At 42.5% G+C, this 13,983-nt stretch overlaps 1 protein-coding gene across 1 annotated transcript in view; it reads left to right on the top strand.

Annotated features, from left to right (window-relative positions):
• LOC143295393 (uncharacterized) overlaps positions 1-13,537 on the top strand; it is a 233,347-nt gene extending 219,810 nt beyond the window's left edge. Inside the window, exons 23-25 of the mRNA XM_076607065.1 lie at positions 837-997; positions 9,686-9,821; positions 11,456-13,537. Coding sequence (XP_076463180.1) covers positions 837-997; positions 9,686-9,821; positions 11,456-11,527 — 369 coding nt within the window. The 3' untranslated portion in view covers positions 11,528-13,537. The remainder of the gene's footprint in view (positions 1-836; positions 998-9,685; positions 9,822-11,455) is intronic.
• The last annotated feature ends 446 nt before the right edge of the window (positions 13,538-13,983 follow it).

The following is a 13,983-nucleotide window of genomic DNA, read 5'->3' as shown; positions in this document are numbered from 1 at the left end:
TGCCAGATCTTTTTGTAGATTGTGGTGAGGGAGCTAACCATAGCTTCCCCCCCCACACACACACACACACCCCTGCCTGCACTAGTTCTGCCAGGATGTTGTCCACTACTGGCGACTTTCCTAACTTCAGCACTTTCACTGCTGCCTCGACTTCTTCTCGGAGGATGGGGTACTCGTCACTGTCATTTGTTGGAGGGACATTCAGTACTTCTGGATCCCCTGTGACCCTGTGGCTGTACAACTCTGAGCAGTACTCAGTCCATCCATTCAGGCTATCCAGCTCCTCCGTGAGACAGTTCCCTGCATTGTCTTGGATAATTGTGGAACGCCCTTGTTTGGGGCTTGTCAGGTCGTTTACAAGTTTGTACGCTTTTTTGCTGTTATTGGCTTTTAGGCCGTCTTCAATGGCTTGGCACTACTCTTCAGTCCATTTCTCTTCTGCTTTTTCATGCTTTACTTGATCTCCTAGTTGACAGCTCTGTACTGTTTTGCCCCATCTACCTTTTTCTTCTTCTTCTTCTTCTTCTTCAGTTCCCTTCTTTTGTTACATAGGTCCAGGACATCTGCCGTGACCCAGGGCGTTTTTTGCTGGTCGATGTTTTCCATGTCACTGGCAGTTTCAGTCACTGCAGTGTCGAAGATGTCGATAAACATGTCCTTATCTGTATCAGTGTCAGGGTCGAAGACTGTGAGGGCAGCAAGACCACCTCCTATCTCACACACACACACACACACACACACACACACACACACACACATATATATATATATATAGAGAGAGAGAGACAGACAGACAGACATGCAACACCAGTGACCACGCTGACTTGTCCGTGTAGGACTATGAGGAGATTACACTGGAGATGCTGTCGCTGTCTGGATGGGGGCAGGAGGAGAAGATGTTTGGGGAGCAGCTCACCTCGCCCATCATGACCCTGGCTGACCGCGTGCACGACCGCCAGACCCAGCAGGGCTTCCACCCTGTCGTCATCCTGGTCGGGTCAGTCATTTTCCTTCCACTACAAATGGAACATTTTTTTCGATAAGAGGGATGTGGGACGTTGTTTTGTTGGTATATTTGTTGGTGTGATGAAACATAGCTAATTGTCTGCTTTCTTCCTTCTCCTACCTACCCCACTTTGCCCTACTAAAGTCATCATATAGTGTGTGTGTGTGTGTGTGTGTGTCTGTCTGTCTGTCTGTGTCTGTGTCTGTGGGTGGATGTTTGTGTATTCGCGGGCGTGTGTGTGTGCGCGCGAGCGTGTGAGTGTGTGTGTGCACGTGTGTGCGTGTAATGAGTATTTTTTTGTGTGTGTGTGTGTGTGTGTGTGTGTGTGTGTGTGATTGTACATACCTGCAGTTTGTAGTATTGTCTACAATACTACTTAGAAGTATTGTTTTTTCATGTGCAGAGGTATGTTATTATGCACCATTGTATATGTGCTGTTTCATGTACAGCGCTTAGAGCCCATTACATGGGGAGTTGGCGCCATGTAAGTACTATCTATTGTTATTATTATTATTGTTATTATTATATTTTCTGTTTCTTTTGGTACTTCAAACCTGTAAAGAGGGTAACAGTTGGATACTTTTCCATATATTAAAAACGTTTTTATTCCCAGACCAAACAGATAGCCTATTGACTGTGGCGCTTATGTGCTTGTGGACTAGAACTAAACCAGTTTTTTTAGATGGCAGAAGTTCATTACCAGAACAACCACCGAAGTGCAGCTGCTCAGTGGACATGCCCCAGAGAAGTCTGGTTGCCAAAGTTAATGACGAATCACGATTTTGGGTTTGACCGAAAAAAAAAAAAGGTCTCATAGTGGATCTCAGTGGTTTTTAGCTTTTTAGTTTCCCCAGATCACATATCCAGCTGATGCCACACTGTCATTGTTTGACATTTTGAGAAATCTAAGATGGCCACCAAGATGGTGGCCAGAACTACAAAAAAAATTTTTATGAAATACTGTTTTAGATACAAAACTTTTCGCATAATAATGGCTGCCAAAATTTAAGAAATGGATGGGTGTGGATGTGGAGGCAGGAGGCTAATGTGATTTTCTTACAAAGTAGAATGGTACGTAGCACTGCTGACGTAAAACACTGTAAAGTAAGTTACATTACTACAAGTAAATGGGAAACAACATATAAAAGCGTTTAAACACAACACTTAAACTGGAAGACTTGTGAAAAAGTAGGTCAGCGTCAGGTCAGAAAACCATCATACGCACACAAAGAGAAAAGTACTATCATAGGATATAATATGCCTCAAAACTTACCAATATGTGTTGTGCTCTGTTTATCCAGGGACACAAGAGCATGAGCAAAGAAACGTGAAACGTGTAACACGTAAAACCTGTTGTACTGTTATAATGTGTTAAGAAAGTAAATGTTTTGTTTGGACTTCTGTAGCCAGAGTACAAACGAAAAAGACAAAAAAAACTTGGCAAAGATATTTTTTGTCTACGAATCAAGCACTAAGTAGCCATTCATCACTTGCAGTGTCAGGTTCTCCATGACACCAGCACATTAATTTGGTCCATGGATTTTGACAGCTTTCGTTTAGATAATATTTAGATAATATCCACACCGTACACTTCAACACGGTTCTTCTGTGCTGCAGCCACACTTCAACATTTGCAGCACCTCAGCAGGTGCGGCTTCAACACCAGGGGATAATCTGACAGGCAACAAAGTCGTGTCAGTCTTGTACCACACGAAGTCAGTTGGGCAAAGATCTTGTGGATCAATGTTCAATGCTCCTTTCCAAATGGATGCCTGCAGATGCGCACGTTTAACATTCTCAGTGAAGGCTGCTGCTTTTGGTGGCAGTGTTCTCAGTTTTGGAGTTGCTGCTGATTTTATTGATTATTTAGAGAGCCAGGCTTCAAACCTGAATATTTGTCATTTCCGTGCATTTGCAACCGTAACAAGCACCAATAAACTGAGTTGGATGCTGGATTATGTGATTGAAATCAGCATTTGGGTTCCCCAAGCTTTCAAGTGAAGACCCTTTTTGAAGAATTTTCAGAACTGTGGCTTTTCCAATACCCCACTTGTAAGCCACTGTGTCACAGCGCGAGAGGGCGTGTGCTGCTAGGTCTGGGATATATGTTCATGTTCTTTGACTGTCGCGGCGATGTTTTCTGGGAGGATGTGCCTTCCATCACAACAGCAGCAGTGGTTTTCTGAGACACATCTGTGTCGTCTGAAAGAATCCTGATAGAGGAGTATCCATCTTTCGCTGCCCACACCACATGTTAAGCCAAAATCACATCAGCCTCCTCATATGTGGTACGCATATCATCAGCTGGGGATGAGATGGTATTCTTGACTTTACCTGGGTTGGGGTCATCAGTGATTTCTGCACCGAAGCCAGCTCATGAGGGGAGGCTGCAAAATCTTTAATCATATGACAGTGAGTGCAGCAGGCAAGAAAGAAATTTGCGAGTTGAATATTAGAAGTGGAAGCAAGAGAACCCGAACAAAAGCAAGAGGAACAAAAATGTTGTAAACTTTAAAAAGGAACGCAAAAAAAGAAAAACAAGTAATTGTAATGAATTGTTTCAAATGTAATACCGATGATATATCCGAGGAAACACGGTGGATGTGGTCGAATTATCAGAAGAATAAGAAGAAGGACACCCAGATGTGTGAAAAGAAAGAAGAGGCTCGTCTTCAACGAAAAGATTTAAAGACAGAATAAGCAGATTTATCAAACTAGATGTATGTTGTGTTTCTGTACTGAAGAAACATCATAGTCCACAACATCACACCACACACACCACACACACACACACACACACACACACTCATTCGTCTTGAGATAAAAAGCTGCATCCACCAGGAGAATAACTGAGGCAATAGAGACTTTGACTGGTCCTTGCCAAAGACATACCAATGATTTTCAATGGTTCTTACTAATCTGATCACCCACCAAATGATGCGAGACCTCATCACGTGCTTAGGACATTTACTGTGATGTTGGGAAGGAAAAGGGGTCGAAAAAAGAATGACACACATTCCAACATCCCTGTTGCTGATGATAGAAATTAAGGAAATTAACAAAAGAAAGGAGTATGCAAATACAGGTGGGTTTGCCATCAAAATTAGATGAGTTTCCATCCTGCCTGACTCCACTCGGTACAACGTGTCACACAATTTATTCAGGAGCAGTATCTGAAGTAAAGAAATAAAGTCTCAGTTTACTCCAAACTGGTTTCTTTATGAAAATTTGTTTCAACAGTAATTGTAATACACCATACCCTCCCTCTGTAAGTGTAAACCTTGATGATGTTTATTATGTGTAAATGCAGATTAATTTGTTCCAGTTGTGCAAAATTATGTATGTAAACTGTTAGTGGAAAAGGAGAGAGAGGGGAGAGTGGAGGAGGAGGGAGACAGAAAGAGAAAAAAACAGCATTGCATCAAGTTGTTGACAGTCCTTTTATTGTGCACAATGGATATTGTATTTAATGAATAAAAATTGTTTCTAGCTTTGCTACTAAAGGGAAAATTATATAAAAGAGAGGAAAAAATGAGAAAGAAAGGATTTAGAAAAGAACACTAATAGAGAATAGGGAAAGGGAAGAAGATCATGCTCATAACCTGGTGATTATCACACTGTTGTTCACAGTTGTGCTCCTTTTTACCACATATCATGGAAGCTATTTTCATTCCCTATTCCCTGAGTGTGTTTGTTAGCATATAAAATGTTCACGTCTACTGGTATGAGTGTGAGAGGGAGGGGAGGGAGGGGGTGTATGGAAGTGGGTGGTTACAAGTGTGTGTGTGTGTGTGTGTGTATATGTGTGTGTGTGTGTAGGGGGGGGGAGGGGGTATGCAAAAGAAAACTCCCTTGCGAAGATGAATGATATAACTTATGTGAGTGATCTAGTTTATGTATACTTAATCAATTACTACAAGTTGTTCAAAGAAGAGATGCTCCCAGGATTCACCGAAAGGGGGAGAGAATGATGAATCCATCGGCGCCAACAGAATCATGACTGGAAATGGTAAACGGACTACGATTTCAGAACTGATGGAATTCCCATGTGTCTGTGGGCGGAAATTCTCCACTGGGCGTGACATGAAGATCCACAGGACAGGGTTGTATGAAGAATCTGACGAATGCTCAGCAGCGCACTGCACCGGCAGATAAGACGTCAGGAAACCAAGGCCAGGATTCAAACCACAGTACCAAGGACAACCTTGCTGATAATTCAGAAGAATCATTTGTACAAGATCTTGAAGCCAAACGCCAGAAACTAAACTTGCCACGTGCAAATGCAAAACGGAATGGGAAGAGTTGGGCCAGAAAATAGTTCGAAAACTTGATGCGCTGATAGGAAAGAGCACCTTGGAACACAAGTTAGCCACATACGGAGAAATCGTGTTCACAGCCTGTCGGGAAACCTATGGTGTGAAAGAACCAAAGACAAGAACACATCCTCAAAAATCCAGGCGACAATAAGAAATGGACAACATCCGAAATGCAAAAAGAAAACGATGAAGGAAGCTTCAGAATTTGAGGATCAGGGCTCACAGAAACTTTAGAAAGACCTGAAAGCAAAGCACAGTGCCCACAATAATGCGGAATCAGCAAGGAGGAATAGGAGCAAAAAGAAGAAGAGACCCCTTTCAGTTCGCCAGGAAACTGTTCGAGCAGCCCAAATCAGGGACACTCACAGTGGACAAAGAAACACTTGACCAGCACCTCAGGAAAACGTATTCTGATCCGCAAAGCAAGAAACCGCTTGATCTCAAGGGTTTGGTTCATCCCAGGAAACCAGAGAAGTTCAGTGATAAACCACCAACCCTTGAGGAAGTACAGAAAGTGGTCAAGAAAGCCAGGGCCAAATCATCACCAGGGCCAAACGGAATACCGTACCTGCTGTACAAGAAATGTCCTAAAGTCCTTGAGTGGCTCCACAGAGTGATAAGATCAGCATGGAGGGACCTGAAGATCAGCGACCAGTGGATGATAGCTGATGGCGTGTACATCCAAAAAGAGCAGAATTCAAGTACCATCAGCCAGTTCAGACCAGTATCGCTCCTGAATGTTGAAGGGAAAATCTTCTTCTCTGTCATGGCTGCAAGACAGACAAAATACCTCACAGAAAATGAGTACCTGGATGTGTCAGTCCAGAAAGGTGGCATCCCAGGAGTTCCTGGCTGTGTGGAACATGCCACAATGATTTGGGATGCAATCCAAAGAGCAAAGGAAGAGAAAAAGAACCTTGACGTGCTATGGCTGGATCTGGCAAATGCGTACTGGTCAGTTCCTCATGAGATGATCCAACTGGCTATGGAGATGCATCATGTACCAACGAACATCATGGAAATGCTGAAGAAGTACTTCCATGGCTTCTCAATGCGGTTCACCACCAAGGAATACATGACAGATTGGATTGATCTTGAAGTGGACATACCCGTGGGCTGTGCAATTTCTGCAATCCTGTTCGTGCTGGCAATGGAAGTGATCTTGAATGCCTCAATGAAGGGAACGGATCGAGCCGACCTTGGTAATGGATACCAGATACCTCCTTTGAAAGCCTTCACGGATGACACAACAGTTCTTTCAACAAAGCAGGGTGACACCCGTGTAATATTGAAGCGGTTGAACGAGCTAGTTGTCTCAGCCAGGATGAACTTCAAACCAAAGAAATCACAGAGCCTCTCACTGCGTCAAGGAAAGGTAGCTGAAACGGTCACATTCACTGTAGCCAACCAAGCCATTCCAACGGTGTTAGATGAACCAGTCAAGAGCCTTGGAAGATGGTATGATGAGTCCCTGAAAGACACAAAAAGAGGAAAGGAAACCAAGCAGCCTGCATATCATAGACCAGTGTGGCCTTCCTGGCAAATACAAAGTGTGGTGCCTACAGTCCATGCTGATACCAAAGCCCCTGTGGCCTTTCCTGATATATATCAGCTGTAGCACAGTCGAGTCGATTGAGGCAAAGATCAACAGGTACACATGCAAACTGCTTGGTGTCCCACCTGGTCTCACTGACGTGGCACTCTACTGTCGCCAAGCAAAGCTGAGGCTACCTCTGAAGTCCCTTGTCGAAGAATACAAGGTAGGGAAAGCAAGACTTCTCAGCATGCTCGAAGACTCAGGTGACAGTATTGTAAGATCCATCCAACCCAAGCTGAAGACTGGCAGAAAATGGAAAGTCAGGGAGGCAGTCAGTGCAGCGAAAGAAAGTCTTAAGACAAAGGAAATAATAGGACACACCCAAACCAACAGACAAGGCCTGGGATCGACAAAGATGGAATGGTGGTCCAAGGCAAGGGGGAAAGCAAAAAGAGACATGATCATTCAGGAGATCAAGAAGGAAGAGGATGATGAAAGAATCCAGAAGGCAGTCCAGCAAGGCCAGCAGGGGCAGTGGACAACATGGTAAAATGCACTCCAAAGGAGCCTCGGCTGGAGCGACATGTGGAATATGGCCCCTCAGAGGATCAGCTTCATCCTGTGTACGTCCTCCTTCCCTCGAATACAGACTTGATGAAATGGGGGAAAGCAGATGACCCTGCGTGCCCACTCTGCTATGGCAAACAAACAGTTGAACATGTCCTCAGCTCATGCAAAACGGCGTTGAGCCAAGGACAGTACACATGGAGGCACGACCAAGTGCTAAAGGAAATTGCACACGTGGTGAGCACTGTCCAAGGAGCAGCAACCCCACCAGAAGTTCCAGTAGAGTTCCGCTCGGCAGAAGGCAATAGAGTCTGGCCAGGAACAGCATCCAAAGTTTCCAGAGCATGGACACGTGGGCTGCTTGATGGTGCCGAAGATTGGGAATGCACAGTTAACCTACCAGAGGGGAAGAAACACACGGAAATCATCAGCAAGAGCGGCATGAGACCTGACATAGTACTCCACTCCAAGGCAACGAAACAAGCGAATTCTGATTGAGCTCACAGTGCCATACAAAAGCAGAATGGAGGAAGCCCACATCTACAAAACCGAGAAGTATGCTAGTCTAGCCAGCAGCCTAAGAGAATCTGGCTTCCAAGCCAAGTCCTTGCCATAGAGATTGGTGCAAGAGGGTTTGTGAGCGCATTTGCCTATAGCCTCATGAAACAGCTGTCGATTTCTGGCAGGGAGAGGAAATGGGCTCTCAGTACAATGGCAGAAGCAGCAGAAAATAGTTCCAGCTGGATCTGGTCGAGGATTTTCCCTACTCAAACTAGGCGTATGATGGCTCAGTGGTTAAAACGTCTGCCAGAAAAAGGTGACTCAGTCCTGAAGTGGCGACCACCCTGGAGGCGCGGGTTCGAACCTGCTGAGGTCCAGGTAAACAAATTAAAAAAAATATATATATATAAATATATATATATAAGGCGGCAATACAAGGGCATCCATGAGTCATGACCTGGGTGCGGCCCGGCCCCCTTAGAGTGTAAGGAGTTAAGGGCCGAAACACTTGACTGAGGGGTCTTCTTCTCAGAAGACCTTGTACTGTCCAGCTCTCCCTAGAGTTTATTATCACATACGCTTTGTATACTAATGTACAATGCGTCACTGATTTTTGATGGAAACTGATTACATGGTGTGATTTTTTCTGTTGCTTTTTTTTTCATATATATGATGGTGATGATCTTTTCTGGAATTTGGTATATGTGTTTTCTGGTCTAAGATAACCTTCATTGCAAGGGGGTCAGGGGGAGGGATGTATTTACATCAAAAAATATATATAAAATAATAAATAAATTAATAAAGTCAGTGACTGTTTAGTGGGCTCATCCTTAATACATTTGGTCGGACATCTGGGACATCCGTTACCATACAAGAACGTACAAATGTGTAACCTGTTCTGTTGGTTAACCTTTGTAACAGCCACGGGTACTGAACAAGATTCATTGGAGGCCATGAAAGGTAGTACCAAATATAATTCTTATTATACAGGTTTGCTAACTCCAAGACCCCAAATTTCTTCAAAAGACATCATTGGGCAGTATCGTTTTATAAACTGATCTCAAACTGTGTTTTTGTTGAACTCCTTGTTGTTTCACAAACCAGTGTTAGGCCTGCGAAATTTTCTCTGGTTTGACCCATTTTCAGAAAAGACAAAGCCATCCACTACAAGTTTGTCTTAGGAAGTGTATAGCAGTCAGTGGAAGGTGTTTGATGATGATGGTTGGCATATTTTGAAGACCCAACAAAGACGTCGTGGACGATTTAAGAGACGACTTTTTCTAACCAGTGTGAGCCTATAACTATTCTAGATTAGTCACCACTGGAGAACCAATGTCACCTGCTTGAGTGTGGAACTTGACTCTAAAATTAATTTTCTTCAGCAACTGTTGAATGGGTAGAGAGACACTTGTTGTCCAGAAACTCAAGTGCCTTCGCTCTAGTATAGCCAAAGACCATAATGTACAGTAGGTGGTGGCATTGCATGCACAACCATACTTGTCAGTTAAAATCGTTTGCCTGAGAGAGAGAGAGAGAGAGAGGGAGAGAGAGCTTGTGTGAATTTATTGCTTATGTCAGTTTTTAAATGAATGTTTTATTCTGTTTTATGTGGTTATTTCTTTTCAAAAATGTATGTTTTTTTAATGCATGTATGTTTCTATCTTGCACTTCTTTGTGGTTTTTGGTGTCTGTGTGCATGGGCAGACACAAACCGATTCATAAAGTAATACTGCATTGCACTGCATTGTGTGTGTGCAGAGAGGTGCAGGAGTCAGCAGGCCTGCTGTGTGTGCTGACCAACATCGTGCACGGCATTCAGCTGGATGAGGAGGTGGAGGTGTACAGCAATGTCTGCAGGGTCCGCCGCCTCATGCCTGAGATTGTCACCTCCATGGTGAGGGGCGGAGAGGATGGAAAATAAAGGGAAACGTGGGGCAGGGATGTGAAAGAGCCAGTGAAAATGTGTGTGATGAAGTCCCAGTGGTAATGTGTGATGAAGTGGGAGAGGGCCAGTGGTGCCATGTGTGATGAAGTGGGAGAAGGCCAGTGGTAATGTGTGATGAAGTGGGAGAGTCAGTGGTAATGTGTGATGAAGTGGGAGAGGGCCAGTGGTAATGTGTGATGAAGTGGGAGAGGGCCAGTGGTAATATGTGATGAAGTGGGAGAGGGCCAGTGGTAATGTGTGATGAAGTGGGAGAAGGCCAGTGGTAATGTGTGATGCAGTGGGAGAGTCAGTGGTAATGTGTGTGATGAAGTGGGAGAGGGCCAGTGGTAATGTGTGATGAAGTGGGAGAGGGCCAGTGGTAATGTGTGATGAAGTGGGAGAGTCAGTGGTAATGTGTATGATGAAGTGGGATGATAATGTGTGTGATTAAGTGGGAGAGGGCCAATGATAATGTGTGATGAAGTGGGAGAGAAACAGTTGCAATGTGTGATGAAGTGGGAGAAGGCCAGTGGTAATGTGTGATGAAGTGGGAGAGGGCCAGTGATAATGTGTCTGCCATGAGAAGTGGAGTGGATACATAGGCCATACATTGTGTCATTACAACGTCCACAATGTGTTGTTTTTTATGGTTGCTTTCGTGGTGAACTGGTAGAGGTGTGTGTGTAGGTGTGGGAGAGAGGTGGAAACATGGGCAGAGGAGAGATATTGGAGTTGTAGAGGGTTGTGGAAAATTCAACAAGGGAAGGGGCGAAGGAAGAGATGGAAATGTTATGTGAAGTGTATTATGGGCAGTGAAATGAAGATCACAGCATTTCGGTTTTAGGCAGTCTGATGTCTGAAATTGTCACTTGCATGGTGTGTTTATGTGTGTTTGTGTGTGTGTGTGTCCAATACACTGAGTTGAGTTTAATGACCTGTTGGCTGACACTCTTATGATGAAGTTTTCTAGAGCTGTTGTTATGAAGGTTTGGTTGTCCAAGAGGGTGGAGTTCTGAGATCTGTCTGGCCTTCCAAGAGAGTGTGTGTGGAAGGGAAGGGAGGATAAGTGTACACCTTACAACATTGTGTGTTGTTGTATTAGTTCTGTATGCTGTCAAGCTGATGCTTGAAAATGTCACTTCCATGGTGTAATGTCTTCATCTGCTTGAGTAATGGGGTGGGAAGGGGGTCAGGGCAAAAGGGTCTGTGTTTGCCAGGGTGAAAAGAGTATGATGTTTTACTTTCATGGTAATGTGACTGAATGTTTTGTGCTTAAAGCCATAACAGGAGGGGAGTGGGAGGAGGGTTATTGTCAGTTACCATGCAGCGTGGATGGTGGGGGTTTCAGTACATTAATTTTTTTCAAATTGTGAATGTGTATGTGTGTGTGTGTGTTCAAGCACACAGACACTCACACACTTGCTCATATCCATGCACACCTGAGTTTGTGTACATTATTCTTGCACATGCCTGTCTGTCAGTCAGCCTATACACACTTTATATTTACACTTAAGACCCTGTACGCCAGTTTTACATGTCACTTTCAACATCTTTAGCATTTACAGTCACACCCCACTAACATGGAACCTCTGTTTTTCTTCCAGGAGGAATTCCTATTCTGTCATGAATTTGCTGCCAAGTTTGCCAACTTCCAGAAAGCTGAGTTCCACATCTAAACAGTTATATGTCCTCAGCTGAGAGTTGATTTTCATCCAGCACTGTGTGTATATATGTACTGTGTGGTTGTACAGACTGCCCCATTTTTCACTTTTAGTAGGATATGTACCAAATCGTTGGTTACAGGGTTTATATTTACTTTTTAAAAAATTTTCATTTTATCCCTGTATTCAGTGTAGTTAATTGTTCAATGTTATTTACTGTTTTCCTTCTTTCCTTTCATTTTTTCTTTATTTTCATCATTTTTTAAGCGACTACATTTTGACTGTTGTTTTGTGTCTGGATGATGATGTTATTTTTATCAAGACTTGAGATGGCCCCATTCATTTGAAAGTGACAGTGTCTTAGTTTTCTGTATCTACATTTTCTAACTTTTATAACTTGCACCCACCCAGTTGCCGAGGCCAAGCATTCAAACAATGATTTGGTGTTAAAAGAATGGTCAGGGTATTCATCATTTTATCTTTCATTTTTCTTTCTTTTCTATTATGTTTTCTACATTTTTGTTTGTTTTTTGTGCTTTATGAGTTGTTTTGCTGTTAGTTGATGTTTTAGTTATACTGAATCAAATTCCAGCTTGGCCTTATAGTTATCACTATGTTAATGACAAAAAAAAAAAAAAAAAAAAAAGTCATTGACTACCATCACCCCACTTCCCTTGTCATCATTGACTCCTTATTCTTCACCCCCAACTACCATATCCCTTTGTTCATCTCCTTTACAGTTTCCCACCCACATAGCACTCAAATAGGAGAGAAGTGTTTTTCATACTATGCCATTTCTTGGAGACTCAATTTTAAAGGCAACAGGATTGCGTTCTGAACTTACATGACCAGGCACACGCACAATTAAGCAGATGTACTTACAAAATGGAAACATTATAATGTTAAGAGAGAGAGAGAGAGAGTGTGTGTGTGTGTGTGTGTGTGTGTCTGCGCACATCTTTGTGTCTTTGTGCACATGCTCACTTTTGTCATAGAGTGAGAGAGAGACAGAGACAGAGAGGGACACACACAGAGAAAGACCTCATGTTACTTTCAAATAATCTCTTTTTTTTCTTCCTTTTTTCTTTACATTGAAGACTGTAGTTTCTATGTGTATTCATAAGAAATCAAGAAAATCTAAATCTTTGACTCCTGTTGGGGCACAGATGTATTTCATGAAATAGTCATCTCTCTCTCTCTCTCTCTCTCTCTCTCTCACACACACAGCCCTTGGGTTGTTTGTGGGGTTGTGTGTGTGTGTGTGTGGTTGGTTGTTTGTTTGTTTTTTACTTGTCATTTTCTTTCAACTTCCTTCCACCAACAAAAAAAAAAAATATATATATATATATATATATGTACATATACATATATGTAAACATTTGTAAATCTTTCTTCCATCGTGCTGATTTCGCCTAATACGGTTGATTGATATTTAAATCATTGCTGATCATTTTCTTCAGTAACAGAACTTTATAATTTACATCTCATTACTTCTTGTAAATTTTCATATTATGTCATTATCACATGAGTATCATAACTTTTGTGGTATATCCTTTTTCAATGATTGTATTGAATATTCCAGTATCCAAGTGGAATGAATGTCCATTGAGAAAAATATGTTCGTTTTGAGGGGGGGTGGAGGGGGGGGTAGCTTGATTTTCGCTGATATGGAATGTCTGTGTGTGAGGGGAGAGGAAGAGTGAAAAAAAAAGGAAAGAAAAGAAAGATGGAGAGTACATGAGCACACATTTGCCTTTCTGTTTTTGACAGCATTGTCAAGCTTCTAACTGCATCAAAGGAAAATGTTTACTTCAGATATTGTCATTGTTTGTACTGTATACATATCACCATGCATTCTTAGTGTTGGCTTATTGTTCTTGCCTAATTAAAAAGTATGTTTTAAATAAATTGTTTGTGTACACCCTCTTAGACTTTATTTCTGTTAGTTTGCACAACTGTTTGACAGTAATTGTTACAGAAGGAGGATTGCTGAAGTTTAAGTGAGGATGTTTATTGAAAAAATTTTAGATCACACACACACACACACACACACACCATTGAGCCCAATATTGATCATGTCCTCTGAAAGAATAAAACCCATGTCAGCATGTAAAATCAAATGAGCTGGTGTAAACTTTATCAATGATCCTTTGAGAGAATTATAATCAGATAAGGGCCTCCTGCTGAAAACAGAGCAAGTATGACTGCCAACATGGCGGCGGTAAAAACAGTCATACATGTAAAAGCCCACTTGTGTATGCAAGTGAACATATGAGTTGCAGATCACAAATGAATAAGATGAAGAGGGAAGGGCCAACACAACCCTGAAGGAACTGGAAGTGAGATTTCTGATTTGTCTCATGCATTGTAGATGTACATGTATTAATGGTTTAAGTCCATACTTTAATGAAGAGAATATACCAGGTCGAGAGTAAACAATTTCTGAAGTGCTTTTCAGGCTCTGTACCTTC

This window comes from Babylonia areolata, chromosome 20 (genome assembly GCF_041734735.1).
Source record: "Babylonia areolata isolate BAREFJ2019XMU chromosome 20, ASM4173473v1, whole genome shotgun sequence".
NCBI lineage: Eukaryota > Metazoa > Mollusca > Gastropoda > Neogastropoda > Buccinidae > Babylonia > Babylonia areolata.
The sequence above is the reverse complement of the archived record's forward strand: the minus strand, read 5'-3'. Positions and strand labels throughout refer to the sequence as shown.